The sequence below is a fragment of the Micropterus salmoides genome, unplaced genomic scaffold (genome assembly GCF_014851395.1).
Source record: "Micropterus salmoides isolate LMB-PRFRI ecotype aquatic unplaced genomic scaffold, ASM1485139v1 Ms_hic_scaffold_2, whole genome shotgun sequence".
Classification (NCBI taxonomy): Eukaryota; Metazoa; Chordata; class Actinopteri; order Centrarchiformes; family Centrarchidae; genus Micropterus; species Micropterus salmoides.
The window spans coordinates 50,875,226-50,898,748 of record NW_024041150.1 but is presented as its reverse complement, the minus strand read 5'-3'; the positions used below and the strand labels follow the sequence as shown (position 1 = coordinate 50,898,748).

The following is a 23,523-nucleotide window of genomic DNA, read 5'->3' as shown; positions in this document are numbered from 1 at the left end:
CACATGTATTAAAACCGCTCTGCAAGGCACATCTCTCAGGTCTGCCCCAATAGAAATGTTTAACTAGCAAGCCGCTTTTAAAGCTATTTTAATGCAAGTCAGTGTCAACATCACCAAACTTTAAACTTTACTCATGTCCCTTTCCAGATGATAAATACACCTCCGAGCCAGTTCCTGTAAAAGACTCTGAAGCTAATGAAAATGTGATTCACATTGCTTTGAAGTTGTAGATTTATAATATCCTGTAACTTATACGTAACTTGTAGTAAAGAGATAAGATTTGTCTTTTGCACTGTGTAACAAGAATAAGAGGGACAAACAGGAGAAGGGAAGGGCACGAACCCCATGGTAAATACACAATGCAAACACAAAAGTATTTTACTATCAGTTCAGGGTCATAGTGAGCCATAAACTCAGTTTTAGTGCCATAAACAACCAGCGGCCCATATTAATGTATTTATCACAATATGTAATTCTGTTCTTCACAGCAGGCGGCTTCTTTGTTGTTCTGCTGTCCATTGGCTGCAATAACCTCATGTTGTTCTGTCAAACTATTGCTGATTGTAATTCATTCCTTCCTGCATGTGCTTCACAAAACATTTTTTTTAATGTGAAACTAGAAGTTTTGATGTTGTGATTTGGGCTAGCTTATCACAACCAAAAACCGACTTCTCCCTAAAACTAGATTTTCACATGCTGTCATTCAGTCGTGTAGAAACATTGTGCGGATGAAATAAATGTTTTCACATCTCACAAAGTTTGACAAAAGGAGAGCAGCTCAGAAAACGAGGACTACTGTTGCATGTCATGTACTAACTCTTAGCAGCAAGGGTAAAATATGCCACATGTTAGCACAGCGAGTTGGGATATCAGACCAGTTTAGTACCAGGAGAGGAAAAGTTGGATCGGTTCATCCCTACTTTACATGCTTTGAAGTTGTAGATTTACTACATAACAATGTAATGAAAATTAAGAGTTAACCCTAGAGTTTGGGTTATCGATGACAATCTGTTTTCCTCTTTTGTAGTGTCTCTGAAAAATGAATAGAAACAGCATGGTCTCAAAAAGAGGTCGCGGCAGTGATGAGACTTTTTACTAAAGCCTTATTGTCAAGGACAAAACTAGCCACTATGGTTGAATGCAAGGCAAGCAATGAAACCGTGTAAGACTGCTGAACATCCTGCTAGTCAAGACTTTGTCAGGAATCGGAGCATAACATAAAATAAATAAATAAAAAGTCCTATGATAAATATGGTTTCATACTTTTGTTGTTGAAGCTGCTGGTTCCTGTTGAGGTTTGGAACGTGCAATAAATATTATCATCACAGATCACGGTTGAGCCAAAATAAAGAGCTGATTTTTATTCTTTTACCTATATGAGATTTATTCTAACCTTCTGTTTTATTTTTATCAGGAGAGAATTACTATTACCTGTTATATCAAAAACCAATGGTTATTAAACTTAGCTGGACCCACCGTTTAATACAGCACTCAAAAACATGAATTTGCTCTTTTGTCGCTAAACTAGTTTTCACGTTGGTACAACATAACATCATTTTAAATAAACATAACTAGCATTTGAACACTTCATCACCAAGGGAAGGATTCTGGATTTCATGTCCTCTGTAAAAGTCTTATTCACAGGGATACTGCGGGTTGCACACTAATTAGCAAAAGGTAGCTGTTTCTCAGTTAAGGATCAAACTTTAGCTCTTGAAGTTTTCAGTTGCTGTAGTTGTAAACTATAATGTTGGGTTTTTTTTTACTAAGGGAAAAGAGGAGGCCTGTTAGAGAGACTAGTGACTTAGATATGATCCAGACTTTACTTAAGAATGAGGGACATATTCTCTATATATTATAGAAAGACTAAATTGGAGCCATTTGGACGCTGTTAACCCTTTGTAGTTTTGTGTTTTTTGCTGCATAGGAATTGTCCTTATTTTGTAAATGTAACTACATATTAATTATTTAGTTTAGATTAAAATATTCTTTTAATAGAAATATCTCATTCCTTTTTATTCATCCATGCTGGACTGAGTGTTGCTCCATTAATGCAGTCAACAAATAAAATGCATTCCTATAAAATCTAGATTGAAGAAGCAACTACATTGCAAAATTGAATGAAATCCTGTGGTCGTAATAATATAATAACTGTTCAATATCATTTTAGAATATTTGGGGACAGAATCAGGTTTAGTAAACGTTGATAATAAACCTGTTTTAGCAATTAATAAAATAAATGAAAAAAGGTCTTGCTGCTGAGCATTTTAGTCCTAATTTTATTTATTTTTTATTTTTTTATGACTCCCTGTCTTACGAGCAGCCATTCATTTTAATGCAGTGTCAAGATTGAAAATGGTTAAGACAACCACTAAACCTGAGACTTTAGATTTTTCTTGTATTATTAATTTTACCAATTTCTTCACATCATAAACTCTGGAGTTTGAATATCAGATTATCCTTATTAGAAAAGTGAACTTCATTATCTTATTATCTGACCTCACTCGATTCATAAATTAGTTTAAAAAATTCATTTCCTGAAGATGTCCATATAACCACAACAAAGTGTAGATGACGTGTGATTAAAAACCTGTGTACGATTTCAAATTACGAACAGCAAATACAAAATAAGATAAAGATGAAGGTTCCACAAAGGTCATAAAAATGACCAACCACCACAGACAAACCTGAATTCTCCCAAGAGAAAGTTTAAATGACTGCACTAGTGTAATAAGACATTTTATATAATTGAAACCTGGATAAAGTACTTTTTGCTGCCAATACGTCCTTGATATTAGTGCACGCATCCAAGTTACTTCTGAATTACAGGTAAAACTGTAAATTCTCAATAAAGTGGCCCTGAAAAAATATACAGTTCCACCGCATAGAGGTCCCCTCTTTGGTAGGTAGATCTCGTTCAAGGATCCAAGTGCCCTCTTGGCAATTTCTTGAAGAAAATGTTCTCCTTTGATTTTCACGGACTCCCATCATTATAGCCTCTTATCATTGGCTCACGGCTAACTCTGCCCACATCCTCTTGTTTGTCTGCGTGAGGGAGTCTGACGGTCGGCTAATAGCCTAGAGGGACAGGAGCCGGCTTTAGATAAAAATAATGTCCTCTCTGTCTGATAAAACCAGATTGCGTTTTTAAAAACCGGAGTCTAGGGTTATAGATAACTCTATTCCATAACTGGTCTACAAGATTACCTGAAGATGACAGTTAAAACATAGAAGTTGATGTGCCTGCTTGAGAAAGAGAGGGAGGGGTGGGTGGTTGGCTTGGGAGGGAGCGAGAGAGATTCCTCTGTTCAGCCTGCTACACATTATTATTATTATTATTATTATTATTATTATTATTATTATTAGCTACAGCAGAAAGACAGAGAAGAAGAGACACAGACTCTGAAAGGTTTAAAGTTTTAAGACCCACAAGTTTGAGAGGAGGTTTCACAAGAGGGAAAACGATGGTAAGTTTGTGACACAAAGTTTTAGCAAAGATTTTACAAAGTCTAATTTTGCTGCATGCTGTTGAAGGTAAATTAAAATGCTGTTTATTTTTAACTCACTGTTATAATATTTTACTGCTTTACTGTAATTAATTCAATTTATTCTTTAGTTGTTTAATAATAAAGACTGCCTTGATTCCAAATCAAAGTTAATTAATTCAAGTTTATATTTTATTGCCTCATAAAGTCTTTCAGTCAGTTCCACTCAGACATCCGTTGGGGTGGGAGCCGGAAACTGGGGCAGGAAATACCGGTCATTTAATTTGATGGAATGTGTAGTACATAATCTCTCCTGGATTGGATTTAAGTTCCTTCGTGGCACTATTCATTAATCTGCACAATAAATCCTGTTAAAGCTCCTCACGCTCCTGACTCTGTGTTCTCAGTCTGCACTTTGGGCGCAAATAAACTCATCCGCCTCACAATGTTAATTCAATACCGTCAGAAAATAGTCAGTGGAGATGGGAGATCTTAGGTGCTGTGGACAATTCATGTTCACGTCTCCAATTATTATTATAATCCTAGGGCTGAGCAATAAAACAACAATGATAATTATCACTATATAAGGTTCCTCAGTAACAACATAAGTAACAATACACTTTATAGAGTATGATGAATTAAACGTCACGTTGCATGTCCTCGGATTTAAGTGTAATGTGATTTGTATGGCTCATAGATGGATGTTTTGTAAAGCAGGAAGTGCTGTGAGTCCGGTGTGCAACATTAATGTCCTGACAGGCACGTGTCTGTTTAAGATGGTAACAGATGTTTTACACTCGCGCTACAAAATCTTTCACCCTCTGCAGCACGAGAGTTGTGGTGGATCCATAGAAAGAAAGAGACTCAGTTTGAAACGGAAATCAAACCACGTCAACACAAACCCTGGAGCGGGTTTTCAGGCTCTGATCTCTAACAACAGAATGAACGGATGATACACGGACCCTCGAGACTCTTCCTCGTGTCTTTAGTCTCGTGATGAAGTCATGAACACTGACCTGAACATCGGTGCTATCAGAGCACGAGGCTGCTGTTTGGCTCCTGTGGTCCGGGTTCTGGTTCTCCATCGTCCTGCAGGTCTCCGCTGTGACTGGTGGACCGTGTTGTCCTGGACTGAGTCTGGATTCTGGTCTCGGAGCTCTTCAGGCTGAGATACAGGAGCGCTGCGGGATCCCGCGGAGTGTTCTCGCGATGTCACGGCGTATCGCCCCGCCCCTTAGTTACTGTCGCTAAGGCCGTTTTGATTTCAGGCAGAAGATGAAGTTTATTGTGGAGGGAAGGATTTTGCACAATATTCTCAAATTGACTTCACAGCCCACGTCCTCTGCATAAATGTTGAATTAATGCATAATAGTTTGAATGAATAAATATATTATTTATTTTTCAACCATGTGTTTATATTGTAAATGATCAATTAATTTTATGTAAACCACTGCTGCTGTAGGTACCACTGCAACTATCCAGCTGAATGGAAATGTTAAAGCAAAGATATCTAAGATCTAAGAAATGAAGAAAACAAATCAAATCCTCTACTTCAGTACAGGTACTAATACCACACTGTGAAAATACAAAGTCTGTAAGTCTAATCAGGAAAATTAACTTTTGTATTATATATTTATTAGATTATTATTACTGGTGCATTAAACCAGGGGAATTCACGAGGAACTCACAAGGAGAGCAGTTATTATCCTGAGTTATTTATCCTGTCACTGGGTCAGCATCATCTCATCATTGATTATTTGGTTTGTAAAGATTCTGTAAATAGTGAGAAATGCCGTCACAGTTAACCAGAGCCCAAAGTGACACCTTCACAATGCTTGCTGTGTCCAAACCTCAACTTTATTAACAAACATTAAAAAATTACAGTCATTCAGAAGAAAATCAGAAAATGTTTTCACAGGAAAAATGACTCAAACGATCATCAAGAAGAAATCTAAACCTGTAAAAGCTGTCAGATAAAAGTAGTTAAGTAAAAGTAAAGAAAAACAAATGGACAAATATCTTCTCCTTCTAGGTTTGTATTCTCTTTCTTTCTTTTCTTTTACAGTTCATGCCCACTTGTGTGTTTTGTGTATTTGATTGTTTGTGCTGTGTGTCAAAGAGAAAGTAAAACACACTTTCTGGTAACATTTGAGGGATGGTGATCTTTGGAGTTTAATTATTTAATAAAGTAAAAAGTTCAATTACTATTCAACACGTTAAACTTGGTAAGCTTTGTGATTTTAAATAGAGTTGAATTTTCTCTTCTTCGTCTGTCTCTTCTCAGCGTGTGGTGGGCCAGGAGGGATCAGACCCCACGTCTTAAAGCCTCGTTCACACTATACAATTTTAAGTCCAAAATACAAAAGCAGACTACATCCTCTCGTTTTTCCTCTTAATCAGTAAAACATGCTTTGTATCTGTGTGTAGCAGAGGGAGAGAGGGATGCTGCCATCGAACATTTACAAAAATGCAATCAAACCATGATATTTTTATTGTGATTATGGTTTTACATCAATTGTGGGGAAAATAAAAATAAAAAACACCCGTTGCGTCTCTGCGTTTCCTGTTGATTTATCATTTAAAGCAGACTACACCTTCTCTTTCTCCTTAACTTAACCAGTAAAACGTGCTTTGTTTCAGTCTGCGATGAGGGAAGGCCTAAGGGAAACTTTCCACTCATCAGTTCACACCGCAGTCAGTACAAGTTGAGAAGAGAAAAGAGACGGAGCAATTTGATAATCATTTTGAAACACTTTTCATAATGGAGGCATGGATGGTAAGTTTGTGACCCGAAGCTTTGGCAAAGATTTTCCATCCACATCTGCCTGGACGGTTGATAAGGTCAAAGGTCACAATCAATCATTGAAAAGTGACAGACAGGTTTGTTTTACAGTCTCTCCAACGCATGGCCTGAATCTAAGATTAAGAGCAGAGCATCATAATCCTCTCTGTGGGTGTCTTCAGTTACAGATCCTTGGGAGAAATGGATTAAATACGGAGGTGGACTTATTATTATAACCTAAAGGTTTTAACCTAAAATCAACATCTAGCATTTTGTTATACAGCCGCGTGTTGTAGAAAGATGCATAAATTAAATCTTGTTCCTTGAAAGCAGAATCTTTTCAGCTTTTTACTGAAGAAGAGAAGTGTTAGCATTGCTAATACTAGTGAAGAGAAGCCCTGTTGTTCAAGAGATGGCACATACGTCTGTCACTCTTCTGATTACTCTGAAGCAGCAAGTCCAGATTCATATGTTCCCCTAACTAACGCAAGACAAAGTCAGCCTGTGTAAACTAAAACGCATTTAAGGGAGAGGAAAAGAAAGAAATACATTTATTTAACATCAACGTCAGAGTTTATTTATTATTTTTGTCTTGACCTACTGTCTTGTGTGTCATCTTCTCACCTTAGTAACACAAGATAAATCAAGACATTACAGATTAAGATTTTACAGAGTTTGTTGACATAAATGTGTTTTGTTGTGCTTTTTTACATATTCTGCGATTCTAGGGGAATCAATTATAATCAATCAGTATCCGAATACTTTATTGATCCCCAAGGGGAAATTATTTGTTGTTTGGTAATAAAGAAATAGAAATAATAGCAGAAGGTAAAGATTATCAGAAAGTAAAAAAATATAAGAATATAATAGTACATTAAAATAAATGTGGATATTTACAGTATTAACAGAAGTGAAGAATAAATAAATAGTGTAATAATAATGAGTGCTGGTAGATTTGAGGTAGAATGGAATAAAAATACTGCACCACGTGTCAGTTATTGCACTACATGTTGACGGCTAAGCGGCCGAGTGTTGACTCTCAGGCAGGACATACTTCCTGTGGTGCATTGTGGGGGGGATTAGTCTGAGATACATGGTCCAAGATGACATGTAGCTTGGACAGCATCCTCCTCTCTGACACCACTGACAGACGTTGTTGGCCTTGGATCAGATTGTTGAGTCTGTTTTTAGCCAAAATCCTTAATTTCACAAAAAAGTTTTTACGCTGGCACGAGGTGGTTTTTGCCTTTGTCGAAAAAGAGTTCATGCGCTAAATGGGAGATGGAAACAGTTTTTACGAATAAGTTCTGACGTGGCTGTTTCTGCTGTGGGCGTCGAGTTCTGCACGCCTGAATTTCATGCACCTCTCGGCTGTTAACGCTCATTTGTGCTGAGAAAAGAGGTGGATGCAGATCTCGGCAGGTAGCCTTCATCATCAGTTCTGCCTAATTATGCATTCACCTCTTAAAGCTCCTTATCAGACCCTTTGCTCTGCACACTGATCAAATGGGATGATCACCGCCTGACGATGAACCCGACAAAGGATATTATAGCGTTTAAAAGCATTATTTGGAGGTGCATGCAATTGTTGTTTATTACAGCCATGTGTAACGTCAACTACTGACTACGCTCACCGCAGCCTGTCTTATTCGCTCCAAACCAGCTGATGGAAATGCACATATTTTGCAATGTCTTTATTTTTATTTTTGGCGACATTTCAAAAGTACTCGGTAGATGGAAACAGGGCTAATGTCTGCTACACTCAACCTGCTGCCCCAGCATGCAACAGCAACCAGGTTATAAAACATCAACAGCACAGTCTGGCAGATGTTGAAGAACCTCAGGAAATAGAGAACGCTCTGGCCGTCTGTCCTGAAGAGGGTATTTGTAATCCTCCACAATGTCCACACTGACCCCCTGGATGGACACAGGGGTTACTGGTGCCTCGGCTCTCCTTAGATCCACAACCAGCTCCTTAGTCTTTGTCACGTTGAGCTGCAGATGGTTCTGCTTACACCATGTGACCCCCACCACAACTCTGTACTCAGCTTCAATAAACACTGCATACTCACAAAATAAGGTGCAGGTCTACACCACTTTGTAAACTTTGAGACTGGGACAAACTTTACAGAGAGCGTCCTCCTCAGTAACTCTGACCCGTGCATAAATATACAAACTGGAGGAATGAGAAACTGACTGATGGCAGAAGGATAAAACCGTTTGAGGTGGATACTACTGCGTAAAATAAATCTAAATATTACCTCTGAGTATAATACAAAACGTAATATAATATTATGTAAATTAACTGGCAAAAACAGATCAAAGACTTTCTTAAACAAACAAAAAAACAACTGTTTGATTGCTAAAATAGGGAATTGTGCACTAAGGACCCCTACTGTTACCCCATGGAGAGGAAAGAGGAGATGAGGACACCAGGAATGGGAAGGGCTGAGGATTAAGAGTCATTTAAAAAAAGAAAAATATCTTATCCTGGTGGATTGATCCTCCATGTAGTGCACACAGAAGGAAACATGATTTAGGAAAGATTGAAGGAATCCAAATGATGCACCTGTGTGACACTAAGTTTTCATCTGTGAAGGTGCTTTCAGACCAAAAGCCAAGCGAGTGTTTTTGGCTGTGCATTTACATGCAAAGTCAATGCAAAGATGCGTAGAGCCGCGATTTCCTGTCGGGTGGCGCGAAGGGCCTTCGTCAAAATTTTCCACTTGAGCGAGACAGTCGTTATCGCGAATAAACACAAGCTGTCTCTGGGGCACATCCGTGTGATGTTGTGGGGTGCCTGCATGCAGGTTGCTCCACAAATCCGCTGTTACCGGTGATACAACCAGAAATAGTTAAAATGCCGGGTTTGTCATTCAAACAGCAAAAAGAGATTTTTGTCATGCATGAAAAGCTTTTAAAAGTGTTGAATTTAAATAAAATTAAATGTTCCTCTCTGTGCTGTCTCTAATCTGGTGCAGCATGTGTGTGTCTTCAGTGTGAAATGAGATTGTGGCTCCAGCCCCCTCACCCCTCCCTGCCTTCCTGCCTTCCTCCCCCCCTCACCCCTCCCTGCCTCCCTGCCTTCCTCCCTCCCTCACACACAGGGCGGTGTCGGGTTTTACTGTCTTTAGGGGGACCGACAGCTAATCTGATGGAGCAGGGAAGCTGAACAAACAGTGGTGATGAAACCGCCTTCTGGTTTGTGATAAGAAAGTCTTTCCGCCAGACCACAGAAGTAAACAGTCAGCATCCTGTCTGCTCCCTCGTTATCTCACTCATACACACACACACTGAAGTCTATCAAAAATAACAGCACATTGTTTGCACAACACACAACACTGTGCATTACAAACACCGACCTGATCTGTGAGGACATACTTTAACAAGAGCCCCCTCTAAAGTTTATAGTAGTTTAGTCTTGTGGGCTGTGAAATAAAGTGTCTAACCCCAAATCGCACCATCAAAACTTCTAGTTTCACAATAAAATCTTACTACTGCCTCTAATATGCTTGTTTTGTTAAGCGCATGCAGGAAGGAAGGAATTACTGACAGCAGCAGTTTTACATGTCAACATTAGCTCAGTGCAGCAAATCTACAGCAGAACAACAAAGACGCCGTCTGCTCTGAAGAAGCCGTTTGAGCAACAGAATCACATATTATGATGAACACAATAGCACCACTGATTGCTGTGGCTTTAAAAACTGAGGTGGTGGCTCACTACGACTCTGACCTACACAAAAATACACAATTTTAAAATGGCAGCGATGAAGAAACTGTGTTTGGATGGTATCTGCTTAATAACATCTGTATCAACGCCGATAGAGATCGACTGGATCAGAGCCTCACTAATGAAAACTGTATTATAGAGTAATTATCTGAACATTGTAGAGGACCGTAAGGACGAAACTACCTGAACACAGCTCCTATATCCAATATGTGTTGTGTGTAATTACAAGATTGTCCTTTCCTTCTGCTGTCCCTCTGTTTATCCCTCTCATCTGTGTTCTCGTTCCAGGCTGCTAAAGACGTATCAACCAAAACAACCAAAAGTGTTAACATTACATATCAAGAACTATATCACAACTGTTATGTCAGTTACAGCGTAGTATAAATCTGACAGATTTGTTTGGGGTCAAGCAGCGAGCGGTGTCAGGGCTTTCATATGAAGTCAACAAAAGACTAATAAATAGTCATTTTATATCAGTCTGCAGTATTGCCTTTGCTAACTTTACCCTGAAATCCTGATACTTGTACTTGCAAGCCAAGAATCAGGTACAAAGTCCTCCTCTGATAAATTTTCTTCACTTTAACTTGGTTCTTCAGAAAGGTGATATCTTCATTGTTTTATTTTTCAAGCACATAACATTGAAAATAATCCCACAAATTCACGTACCAATTGTAGGGGTTCAAGGCCAACCTTCACATTTTTAACCTTTTTTAAATTTCATTTAATCATTTAAAAGTCATTACCATTGAGTCTCAGGGCGGGTTCACACCAGCCTTGTTCAGTCACATGGAACCAAACCCCTGCAGGGTTTTTTTTGGTAGTTTGTTTGGGTTGGGTAATTTGTTTGGGTTGGGTTAAACTTGGAGCGGTTCAAATCTGGTGGGAACGCCATTTGAACCAGTAACAGGAAGCTGCTATTGTATGTGTTGTTTAAAATGTATTAATATCACAACTGTATTACTGTTGTTATTTATTATATTTCATATTATTCTCAAAAAATAAATAATAATTTATCAGCATTTTAATACAAAGTAGGCTTGATGGTTTTCCAATTTGCCTTGGTGTTTGTTTCATACAATAAATACATTAAGGGGAAATAAAAAGAAAGGAAAAATACTGTAACAGTCTATAACAAGCAGAAAATAAAAGGGTAGAACCTTTTGATATACTGAACTTTTAAGCATGTAGGGTCCTATGCATTAATTCATTAATGTACATGCAAATGGATGATGTAAACATAAAGTGCTTTTATCCTCTTTGCAGGGGGCCACTTGTTTTTGTTTTTTTGGGATGCAATTGTGGCTAACTTACCACTTAGCAAGTAACGTTACTTAACTTTAAAGGTTCGGTGTGAAAATTTTAGTGGCATCTAGTGATGACGGTTGCAAATTCAATTCACTTCAAATCCTGAGTTGTGAAATTTTTCTTCAGACTTCAGTGTGTGTTCATGTGCTCTTAAGTCTGAATGTGGAATCAACATGGACGCTACTACAGAAATGTGTCGGATTTACATTATCAGAGCATATAAACAACACACAGACGTCTAGTTCACTCTACATGGACAGCAAACTAACTGTTATAATCATGTTACACATTACATGTATACTTCTTTATTCTCTTTTTGCAATAAAGATTTAAGGAGGCAAAAAAGGATTGATTATTTCGACACCACATGAATTCATTGCTCTCCCTTTTCCAAGCAGGGAGGAGAAGCTACGATGGCCAACGCGCTCTATCAGCTCTTGTGCTAAATAATATGTGTGGCCTCCATTTGTCCAAATTTCTTACTTCTAATAAACCAGTCGACTACTACTACTTGTAACTTTATTTGTTTTTCTTCTTTTTTGTTCGTATTCAACGTTGTGACAAATACACGCTCTGTAGAGCCGGTTGTCCATTTGGCTACTGTACAAACATGGCAAAAAGAAAACCACCTAAGTACATTAATCTTCTGCCTGAAATCAAGGAGCCATTGGTCCAATCTCAATGTCCATACAAACAGACTTTCAGGTGTTTTCCCGGTAAGTCTGTGAGGGCTTAGGAGCTGTCCCACTGTCAAATCATTAAGTGCACGAGAGCTCCATCACAGACATTTTGAGCCCTGTTTGTAACAGCTCAGGTGAAGCTATTGTGTGTTTTACTTCAGTACAGTAGTTTAGTAAATGTAGCTGTTGTGTTAATGTGAATGTTTCCTGAGGAGCTCTCCAGTTTGTCCAGCAGGAGGCAGCAGAGGAGCTTCAGTGTGTTCAACAGATAATAGTTTTCACTGGAGGAGCAAACTGTGTGCAGAGGGTTTGTATCCTGTTACCTTTAATAGAAACAACCAGTCCTGCTATAATAGGTTTTCTCTTTGATTGTTCTAACAAGGAGAAGAGACTGAACACACACAGACCTTCCTCTTAGCCTGATGTGATCAGAGATAAGAGGCCAGATGCTGTCATAAAATATGGAGAGACTGTTATTAAAGAAACAAAAGATAGAAACTTTGCAGCGCATATTCAAATATGCATTAATTGGTACACCATATTTAATTAATGTCGTAGGAAGAATGTTTTGTGCCAACATTCGACACAGGAACCGAATTAACCAGAACCAGTTCCACATGTCCACTAATACTGAAGCTTGGTTTGGTGTTTGTCTGTGTTTTTACTGAGCTCCTCTCCTTCTCTCTCTCCATCTGTATGAAACTGTATCCCATAATACATGTTTTCCCTTAGTCTTGTGCTTTCTCATCCCTTTCCTCTCTTTGCTTGCTGCAGGTGTTTCTGGTTCTGGATCTTTTGGCTGAAGAAGAGGAAGCAGACAAAGTTTTTAGGATTCATTTCTGATTTCGATTCCACACATGGAATCATTTCCATTTGCTGAATCATCATGGAGACGTTCAGAGCCTCTGCTGCTGCTGCTGTTTCCTTTTACACTTCTGGAAGAATATTAATATTATATTTTTCACTTTTACTGTTCATCAGATCAGCAGACCAATCAACAAGCAGACTGTTTCAGCAGGATGATGGAGGAAGCAGAATGACCCAGAGACAACACGTTGCCAGTGAGGACGTCCCAGCAGAAACATGGAGGGGAAGGTTACACCATCACGACACATCTGTGTTGAAGAAAAAACATCACATGACACACCAGTCTTTCATCACCACTTCCTCACTGATATAACCTTGTTGTGAGACATTCATCTGTCCAGTTTCCTGGTGTGTGAATGGCTCTAGTGCACAGGTTTAAAGCTGAAGGACCAAACTCCTGTTGTTGTTTTGTTTGACTTGTTGTTGTTGACATCTCCTCATTTACCATGGAGTGATAAATCTAAGCACATCAGACTTTACTCTCTCCTCCGTCATCATACATATAGAAAATTACCACACTTTTCCACATGGGGGCGCTGTAACCAATGTGTTTCTGCCTCGTGAGTCCCTAACCCTCACAGCTTTATAGCCATTTTCATGATGCCGAGTAGAAAATTGCTTTCTATACGTTGGAGGTTGTATGTATAGTTTTCCTTCTCAGAGAATATTCATGCTTCTCAAACTGATCCAGAATCTGTGAGATCGCGAGAACACGGAGATCCACGAGGTCCCGCAGCGCTCCTGAATCTGAAGAGCTCCGACAGTCACAGAGGAGACCTGCTGGATCTCAGCGACCAGGACCAAGAGCGGGATGGAGGAGGACAACCAGGACCCGGAGCCCCGGAGCAACAACGTCCCCGGAGGACAAACAGCAGGCTCGAGCTCTGATAGCACCGATGTTCAGGTCAGTGTTCATGAACACAGCTAGCAGCTAACAAGAAGCTAACGTGGCGTTAGCTCGGCCTGGTTCCGACACGTAGCTTCATATTGACTGTAAACAAGATGTAATGTAGCAGGATTCAACAGTGGAGCCATCAGAACCCCGTATCTCTACAGAACCCACACTTAATGTGACGGTCGGACCGGAGAGGAGGAGGAGGAGGAGGAGCAGGAGCAGGAGGAGGTCTCTTGTAGCATGTAGCCTGCTGCCTGGGTGTTAGCATGCTAGCTAGCTAGCTAAGACTGGAGAAAGCTGAAGTTTACTTCCGGTTCGGCAGTTAAGGGAAACTTTACTTGCGCTGTTGATCCTCTGTGTTTTGCTCCTTTTACTTTTGTGAAAGCTGTTAGCCTTAATGTCTGTCTGAAACTCACTTCTAGATTTATTAAAACTTCAGTTTATTTTATAGTTGTGACAAGAATAATGTTATACAATGTTATGGTAATTTTAACATGTAAACCAAAAGGGACCATGCATATTCACAAACAGGGCTGGAAATGTGCAAACGCCAGAGGTGGGACCAAGTCATTGTTTTACAAGTCACAAATAAGTCTCAAGTTTTAGCACTCAGGTCCCAAGTCGAGACATAAATAGCAATTTTAAGTCGCTATGGATTAAAGCGTCAGCTAAATGACTAAATGTAAAGGAATGAAGCTTTAGCCTGTACAGAAAGAAGGCAGAGGCGCAGTTTCACATAACAGATTTTCTATAATTACATGAATGAAATTAAATGTTCATGTAGGGCTGCTAATTAATTTGGTAAATATTGAGATCACAATTATTTAACAGGATTACTCATTGAAATAGGAAACAATCTATTGAACTTTTAAAATGTAATACTTCCTTTCAAAAACTACTATATATGCATTCCTCCAATATCCCAAACAGCCCATTAAATAAGAAATAATCCAAAATTATTAACTTGAAGCAACATCCAGACTGCAAGAGGACGACAGCAGCGCCGTTCCCCCAAGTTGACTGCTTTGTGTGACAGATGGGTCACTGAGGGGTGTGTGTGTGTGTGTGTGTGTGTGTGTGTGTGTGTGTGTGTGTGTGTGTGTGTGTGTGTGTGTGTGCGCACGGAGGGGAGCAGAGCAGGTGACAGGTGAACTCCAGTTGATGAAGTTACTTTACATAAAGCTGAAATACAACTGTGGTCGGGAGATGCATTGACTTAAATTAACGGTGAGAAAACTACAAATCGGTTAGAAAACACAGACACAGTGGATATTTTACAAGCAACGACCAGGTAAAGCAACACTGAACACACCTGGTTTAGAATAAATAATATACATTTATTCTTAACTATAGCTGCTTATCCTTTAGCCTATAGAGCAAGATGCCGTAGGCTGAAGCTATTAATGTTAAATAGGAAGTTATAGCAGTTACAATGCCGAGTCACTTTGGCCCAAGCTGAATTAAACATCAAAGCTGCTGAGAGGGAGTTTGGGCTTTTAGGGAGAGATGAGAGCCTGTAAAGGAAAGGGGTGCGCTGGATTTATAAATTATAAAAAGTGTCCTTGTGAAACGGCACCCGGTGCTATTATCGTTTAATCTTAATTAACTTGATTTTATGATTGGTGGAAGCAGTATGCAAACTATACCATAGCTGGGGCTGAATGTTAAAATATTAGGCATTGTTTATTATTACTATTATTGTTGTTATTAATACTATATGTAGCAATTTTGCTACAATTAGGCTTCACGCAACAGCAGCAGCAGTTTCTCTACACTGTTTCAACCTGACCTTTCTTTTTTCCGTGAGTTAGAAGAGTTTAGAAAGTTGTCTGGTGCTGTGGAGAGTCCCCAGCTGTTGTGCATGAATCATGCGTAAAATTCATCCAGCCAGAGGGAACGATCAAGAACCGTTCACAGTGCGCCGGTCTGGCCAGCACAGTTTTTTTATTTCATAATTTATATGTGAACATAGGGAGTGTCAAGTCAGCTCCAGTCAAAAGGCTCAAGTCCAAGTGAAGTCACGAGTCATTGGTTATAAAGTCAGAGTAGAGTTGATTTTGGAAAATCAAGTCTAAAGTCATCATTTTTGTGACTTGAGTCTAACTCGAGTCCAAGTCATGTGACTCGAGTCCACACCTCTGGCGCGCACTACTTCCCCCGCAAAGGTTGGGAACTATAAAAACAAACTTGACAGGATATGTTAAGTGATATACTGTTTGGGATCAAGTGTTTGTCACGTTCTGACATTTAAGAATAGTTTAACCACACAATTAACCATCTGGTTTAGCCTTTAAACCTGAAAAGAAATAATGATTTGACATTTATCGTGACAATATCAAATGATTTGAAATGTTTTTATCGTGATAAAATTTTTATTATCGCCATATCGCCCCATACCCTAATTGGTAATATTGATCAGAGCTTGCATATATACAGTGGGGTTGTCTCGTTTTTTGTAGTAAGTATACTGTAATTCTTCCCTCCCAGCCTCATACCTCCCGTAACCAAACGAACATCCCCAAGTGATGCGTCCCAGAGCAACATCCCATATGCACCACTACATTCACTAATACACAAGTGTTTCCCACAGAATGACAGTAACTGTCGAAAATTTTTATACAACCAGTGGATCGCACTCCTTAATCTCTGGGGAGGACAGCTGGACCATAAGAAGATCAGACACTAGACTGGACTGCCAACTTTATTTTTTATGTTCTGCTTCAACCTCTTCTTCATTTTGTTGGTTTGGTATATATACACACAGGTGCTGGTCATATAATTAGAATAGCGTGGCATGGAGTCGATCAGTCTGTGGCACTGCTCAGGTGTTATGAGAGCCCAGGTTGCTCTGATAGTGGCCTTCAGCTCTTCTGCATTGTTGGGTCTCGCGTATCGCATCTTCCTCTTCACAATACCCCATAGATTTTCTATAGGGTTAAGGTCAGGCCAGTTTGCTGGCCAATTAAGAACAGGGATACCATGGTCCTTAAACCAGGTACTGGTAGCTTTGGCACTGTGTGCAGGTGCCAAGTCCTGTTGGAAAATGAAATCTGCATCTCCATAAAGTTCCTCAGAAAACACAGTGGACCAACACCAGCAGATGACATGGCACCCAAACCATCACTGACTGTGGAAACTTTACACTGGACTTCAAGCAACGTGGATTCTGTGCCTCTCCTCTCTTCCTCCAGACTCTGGGACCTTGATTTCCAAAGGAAATGCAAAATTTACTTTCATCAGAGAACATAACTTTGGACCACACAGCAGCAGTCCAGTCCTTTTTGTCTTTAGCCCAGGTGAGACGCTTCTGACGCTGTGTCTTGTTCAAGAGTGGCTTGACACAAGGAATGCGACAGCTGAAACCCATGTCTTGCATACGTCTGTGCGTGGTGCTTCTTGAAGCACTGACTCCAGCTGCAGTCCACTCTTTGTGAATCTCCCCCACATTTTTGAAAGGGGTTTATTTCACAATCCTCTCCAGAGTGCGGTTATCCCTATTGCTTGTACACTTTTCTACCACATCTTTTCCTTCCCTTCGCCTCTCTATTAATATGCTTGGACACAGAGCTCTGTGAACAGCCAGCCTCTTTGCCCTCCCCCATGATTGTGTAGCTACAGAACTAGACTGAGAGACCATTTAAAGGCCTTTGCAGGTGTTTTGAGTTAATTAGCTGATTAGAGTGTGGCACCAGGTGTCTTCAATATTGAACCTTTTCACAATATTCAAATTTTCTGAGATACTGATTGAGGTTTTCATTAGTTGTCAGTTATAATCATCAAAATTAAAAGGAATGAACACTTGAAATATATCAGTCTGTGTGGAATGAATGTATACATTATACAAGTTTCACTTTTTGAATGGAATTACTGAAATAAATCAACTTTTTGATGATATTCTAATTATATGACTAGCGTGTGTGTGTGTGTGTATGTGTATATATTTGTTTATATGTTTATATCCGATTCAATCCAGTGATAATCTGACTTATATTTTTATTCAGTAAACAGCTTGCATTGTTCTAAATGTAAATGCTCCGTACTTGTATAGCGCCTTTCTAGTCTTTTCGACTAACATCTAAATAACATTCACACACTGGCGGAACAGCCAGGGGCAAATCGAATTCAATTGTCAATTGTCCCTCAGGGATAAATAGTGTTTTGAAATTAATATTGTTCAGATGCTGTAAGCGATGTTAGACAATATTTAGAAGTGAAGAACTAGGGACAAATAATAGGACCGTCCGCTAGAGCAGTCCCATTATTAACAAAGTACATCTTCAATCCTGTTTGTCAACAGCGTAGCCTAACACTCGCCTACTGTAACATTAAACATACTGCTGTGACCTGGGAGGAAACGAGTGAGGGAAATGAAAAACGGGAGGGTTAGAAAGTATTTAATGTTTTCAGAGGAGAAGTGATGAGGCGTATTTTTATTATTTAGTTCATGGATTTCACGTGATAAATGACAAACTGACTGTCTCACACAGATACACTCGGTTGTTTGTTATGAATGCTGACTCCAGTCAGCTGATCATTTTGTTTTGTGGTGCATTTATGACAGGGTTGTTAACAGGGGAGTTGCAAAGCGCCCTCTGGTGGACAAACTATGCAACATTCATGACATGAGTGAGGGATACAACTCTCCGTTTCTGTTATTAACACTGATACCGATTTATCTGCAAGTAGCTCATGTCATCCAATAATAGCAGGAAAATGCTGCGTCACTAATTTCAGACCAGGTTTTTGTTGGTCAGTGGCACAGTCTCCTTCTGCTGACTCAAGATAGCAATGCGCCAACAATGTCCCTGACCACACCTCATTTTAAGACCAACACTCCCATCAGTGCAAAAATTGGCGCATTTGCTTTTTAAACAATGCGTCAGTGTGAATCTGACAAAGACACTTGCCGACAGTCTGGCCGAGTGCAAGATAGGGCCGTCTGCCAGCCTGGCTACAGGGCTGAAAAGACACCTTCTTATTTGCCCCTCTGTTGCTCTAAATGTCATTTATGGTTCTGGATAGCTTGCTCCACCATGGCACCTCACTCACTGTCTTTCTCTCTGTATGTCTGTCTGTTCATATAGAAACAGAGAGGAGGAGAGGGACTCAAACGTCACCATTGTCAGCACTGTGGCAAATACTTCGCATCATCTGGATCTTTAAAGATTCATCAGAGAGTTCACACTGGAGAGAAACCGTACCGCTGTGACCAGTGTGGGAAAGCGTTCACTAGATCAGGTGGACTAACAACCCACTGGCGTGTTCACACTGGAGAGAAACCGTACAGCTGTGAACAATGTGGGAAAGCTTTTGCTCAAGCATTTCACCTAGAAATCCACAGACGTGTTCACGCTGGAGAGAAACCGTACCGCTGTGACCAGTGTGGGAAAACTTTCACTAGATCAGGTGGACTAACAACCCACTGGCGTGTTCACACTGGAGAGAAACCGTACAGCTGTGAACAATGTGGGAAAGCTTTTGCTCAATCATTTCACCTAGAAATCCACAGACGTGTTCACACTGGAGAGAAGCCGTACAGCTGTGGCCAGTGTGGGAAAGCTTTCGCTACATCTGGTAGCCTTAAACACACCTCCGACATGTTCACACTGGAGAGAAACAGTACCGCTGTGACCAATGTGGGAAAGCTTTCGCTACATCAAGCTATCTAAAGATCCACCATCGTGTTCACACTGGAGAGAAACCGTACAGCTGTGACCAGTGTGGGAAAGCTTTCACTACGCCAGGTGACCTAAAAATCCACTGGCGTATTCACACTGGAGTGAAACCATACAGCTGTGACCTATGTGAGAGAACTTTCACTACATCAGGTCACCTAGAAATCCATCGGCGTGTTCACAGTGGAGAGAAACCGTACAGCTGCGACCTATGTGGGAAAGCTTTCACTTCATCAAGCCATCTAAATGCCCACCGTCATGTTCACACTGGACAGAAACCGTACTGGTGTGAACACTGTGGGAAAACTTATGCCCGGAATGGTTCCCTTATAGTTCACAAACGGATTCATGCTGCTTCACTTTGAACGTTTCAGAGCCGAACGCATGCTAAAACACGACGAAGGTGTGAAAGTTCTTAAATACTTCACAAGACACAACAATTTCCACCTGCAGAGAAACACACAGAAAGGACGCCATCTTGTATGATGTTAGAAGACTTGCATATGTGGGTCTTGATTGGTAACTAACAACAAGCCTCCTCCTCATGTGGCTCACCTGCTACTGTGGAAACAGAATTGCAGCTGAAGAAATTCAAAATGCGAGTTGTCTTTACAAACTGAAATAAAGTAGACTGAGCAGACAGAGAGGTTTAGGTAAGTAAAGACTGAAGTAAGGTGGAAAATTAAATGTAGTTAAAATGGGATAATACCTGGCTAATAGAAATAGGGTAACGTATTCTTTCATATATTTTCATTTAAATATTACAAATATACTCTCACCACAGTCAATCTGTGGGAAAGATTGAGCCCTGTGATACTGCTGTTCATTTTCCTTTATATATATTTTTTTGAACATGCAGTTGATCAGAAAAGCCGATGCTGATGGGGATCCTAATAAGTTAATTTTCCAATAAAGGAAAAAATGCTTGTGTATGCTGTCAAATATAGGTCTTGGAAAATTGTAATCGTCCAGGAAAAATCAATGCCTCTTTACCTGATAGCTGTGTTATATCCTGAGCTTGTCTACCCAATATTTGGTATGCAAAAGTCTTTTTTCCCCCAAAACTAAGTGTTGTAGTATAACTAGCAGTATATCATTAATGTGTAAGTCTGAAGTTATTGAATATCTCTGCAGAATGTGTTTTTGGTGTTGCACTTTGTAGACGGTCCCTGCGCACTCGTCTCACAGCCGGCTGCACGTAGAGACCAATGCTATTTGTGCCACTCCTAGGAAGACTCATTTATGTGAAAATGTACTTGTAGCTTGTTGTCTACTTAACTACGATAATAAAGTTGTTTGTGTTTTAAACACATTTTGCTTACGAGTTATTGATCCCGGAAGCTCAAATCTGTGAATAAAGGCTATTTCCATCTTTACCATTATCTAGTAATCATTATGACATCTTTTCTCATATAATTATGAGATAAGGTGTCTATTTTTTTTCTTTGGTGAATGCAATGCGCTTCCGTAACCATGTGACCAAAAAGTGCCATTAGCTTTTGATAGCACAGAATATCCGTGGACAGTAAATGCTAGTTTCTGTTAATTAATATCACTGGTCACTGCAGCCTGGACGCTTGTATTTGTACCAAGATGGTGCTGTTCCATCAGGTTGGTCTGTCCCATGCTGGGTCCATATGGGCTTATCTTTGTGTCAGCAGAATCTGAATGTCTGAACGTGAATAATTGCAACATTGCAAAACGGGTTTTTTTATGTTAGAAAACACAATTGGTATTGTTGAACTTGAATAATTGTATCAATAAACTTAAAACTGAATATAGTGAAAACTGAAAATATAAGCCACCGTGGTGTCTTTGTGCGCTCATGTTCACTGCAGCGATTTTACACACAAAAACTAAACCCGAACACTAAATAGTGATAAATGCACAGTCTAATATGAGGAATCTGTAGCATAAATCGTCAGAACATCTGAATCTGCCTTCTGACATTATCCTGGCTTTATGCTGGCAGTTCAATAGCTGCGGTTCTCCGTAACTGACCATGGGTGTCGGTGACATACAGTCCGACCCTCACCTCTGCACTCGGAGTGCCGATGAAATATTTAGCTGACATTGATATATCTTTTAAATTCAATTTTATTTAAATAGCACCAATTTGTAACAACAGTTCTCTCATAACGCTTTTCATCAAAGAGCAGGTCTAGACCGTACTCTGATATTATCACTTCATTTATCTCTACAACACCACTGGCTATACATGTCTAGTTGTGTTAGATGATTTTAAAATGTCAGTGAACACAAAGATCCTTGTGTAAAGTTACAACGAGATAGTGGGATTTAAATAAACATTTGGATACAGACACTGAAGGGACAGGAGCCTTTGTGTGTCAGTTTCATGTATAGATACAGGCTACTATCACACCATGAGGCAAATATCTGACTGTTACTGACATAAAGTTATCAAAATCTATTTTAAATGTTAACTGTCCAATGAATATTTAAAAACAAGTTTAAATATTCATTGGACAATTAACATTTAAAATAGGCTTCTCTGAGCACCAAAGACAGAAAACAGAGTCAACGATCACAAGGGCAGGAACACTTGATAAGGGATCAACGTTTTGCATAAGTGCAGACATGTATAGCCAATGGAGTTGTAGAGATAAATGAAGTGGTTGGTGGCTCAGAGGCCAACAGGACAGATTTAAATTTCATTGAAAGAGATGCATGACAGGTGTTCTCCTTTTGCTGTGGGCTGGTGAGTAGTCAGCTATTGTTTACATATGTGCTACTTTAGCCATGCTATATGCTTTGAGATAGTATTTATTTAGTGTGAAGAGTTTAAAGATGCAGTAAGTCAGAGAAAGGTGTAGAAGATCTTGTTTTAACTAGACCTACTAGCTATTTGTAAAACTAGTCCCACGGGCGGCAACTGGACAGCTGAGTGGTGCAGAAAGGACAGAAAACACAACAGAGGCAACGATCACAAGGGCAGGAACACTTGATAAGGGATCAACATTTTGCATAAGTGCAAACATGTATAGCCAGTGGAGTTGTAGAGATAAACGGCCATGAAGTGGTTGGTGGCTCAAAGGCCGAGTTGGTGAGTAGTCAGCTATTGTTTACATATGTGCTACTTTAGCCTGAAGTTTGTTTCCCTTTCTATAAATAAAGACATTTCCACCACGAATTGGTGCAGAAAATGTCTCCAGAATACAGGAAATGAAGTGTTTAATGCTCTTTTTTGATTACCTGTCTAATATTTCATCAGTGATTTTTCATCTAAAACAGTATCTCCTTGTCTTGTTCTGGTGACCCCAATATTCTGCGTCGTCACGTCTCGTAGGCAAAGTGTTTCATCACACCCCTAATCTGAGCCTTTAAATGTCCCCACCACTTTTCAACAAAAAGTGACGATATGTGTGTGCCATGCCGTAGTGTCAGTGATGATGATGACTTCAATTAAGGTCTATAATAATAATAATAATAATAATAATATAAGCGTAACGCTGCTGGTGATCGCTCACTGCCAAACAGCACAGCACAAGCTATTTGACATTGTTACGTCCTGTCAGGTCCTGTGTTGGGTAGCGTTTGTGGTCCAGGTGTTCTCTCCCTCTTTCTCTCTCGCTCTCTCTCTCTCTCCAGGTATATGCCGTGACATCATTATCGCAGCTGCAGCTGGTTGTCGCTAATCAGCTGGTGGTCACACCAGATACTGACTGCTTCCCTCACCCTCCCATAACAGTGAAACTGCGCATTTTCGAGTGGCCTTCAGTGTAGTTCTTGACAGTTTTGGTATTATAGGCTTTCATAGACATTTTGGTAATAATTGATTGTCCTTTAATGTTCTCATCAAAGTAGTGCCAGAGTTGGAGGTAGGCTACCTATAGAAATCCATCTGAGCAAGGCCGTATCTATCTGAGATGGTTTTCAAGTCTATGAAATCCTGGTTTTTGACTGGTAGACATAATGTGTTATTGCAGCAGAGCAAGAGTGGTCTTATTTTTGCTGCTAAATAGTAATCTTTGAGTCTTGGCAAGCACATCCCCCCACTGCAAAATGGCAGCTTTAAAGTTTTATATCTCACCCTGGGAGCTTTTCCGTTCCAGATAAAACGGTATATCGTCTTATCCCATTCTC

General features: G+C 39.8%; 2 protein-coding genes across 3 annotated transcripts in view; one reads left to right on the top strand and one right to left on the bottom strand.

The window, feature by feature from the left end:
* LOC119912674 (zinc finger protein 239-like) overlaps positions 1–23,523 on the bottom strand; it is a 60,012-nt gene that overhangs the window by 18,627 nt on the left and 17,862 nt on the right. The window contains exon 1 of one of the 2 annotated variants that reach the window (XM_038731962.1): positions 4,502–4,707. The exons of the other annotated variant lie outside the window; for it this stretch is intronic. Within the exon in view, the coding sequence (XP_038587890.1) occupies positions 4,502–4,570 (69 nt within the window). The 5' untranslated portion in view covers positions 4,571–4,707. Of the gene's footprint in view, positions 1–4,501; positions 4,708–23,523 lie in introns of those variants that run through there. 2 annotated transcript variants of the gene reach the window in all.
* Positions 13,668–23,523, top strand: part of LOC119912750 (zinc finger protein 271-like) — a 73,561-nt gene continuing 63,705 nt past the window's right edge. The window contains exon 1 of the mRNA XM_038732040.1: positions 13,668–13,753. The gene's annotated coding sequence lies outside the window, so the exon portion shown is untranslated. The remainder of the gene's footprint in view (positions 13,754–23,523) is intronic.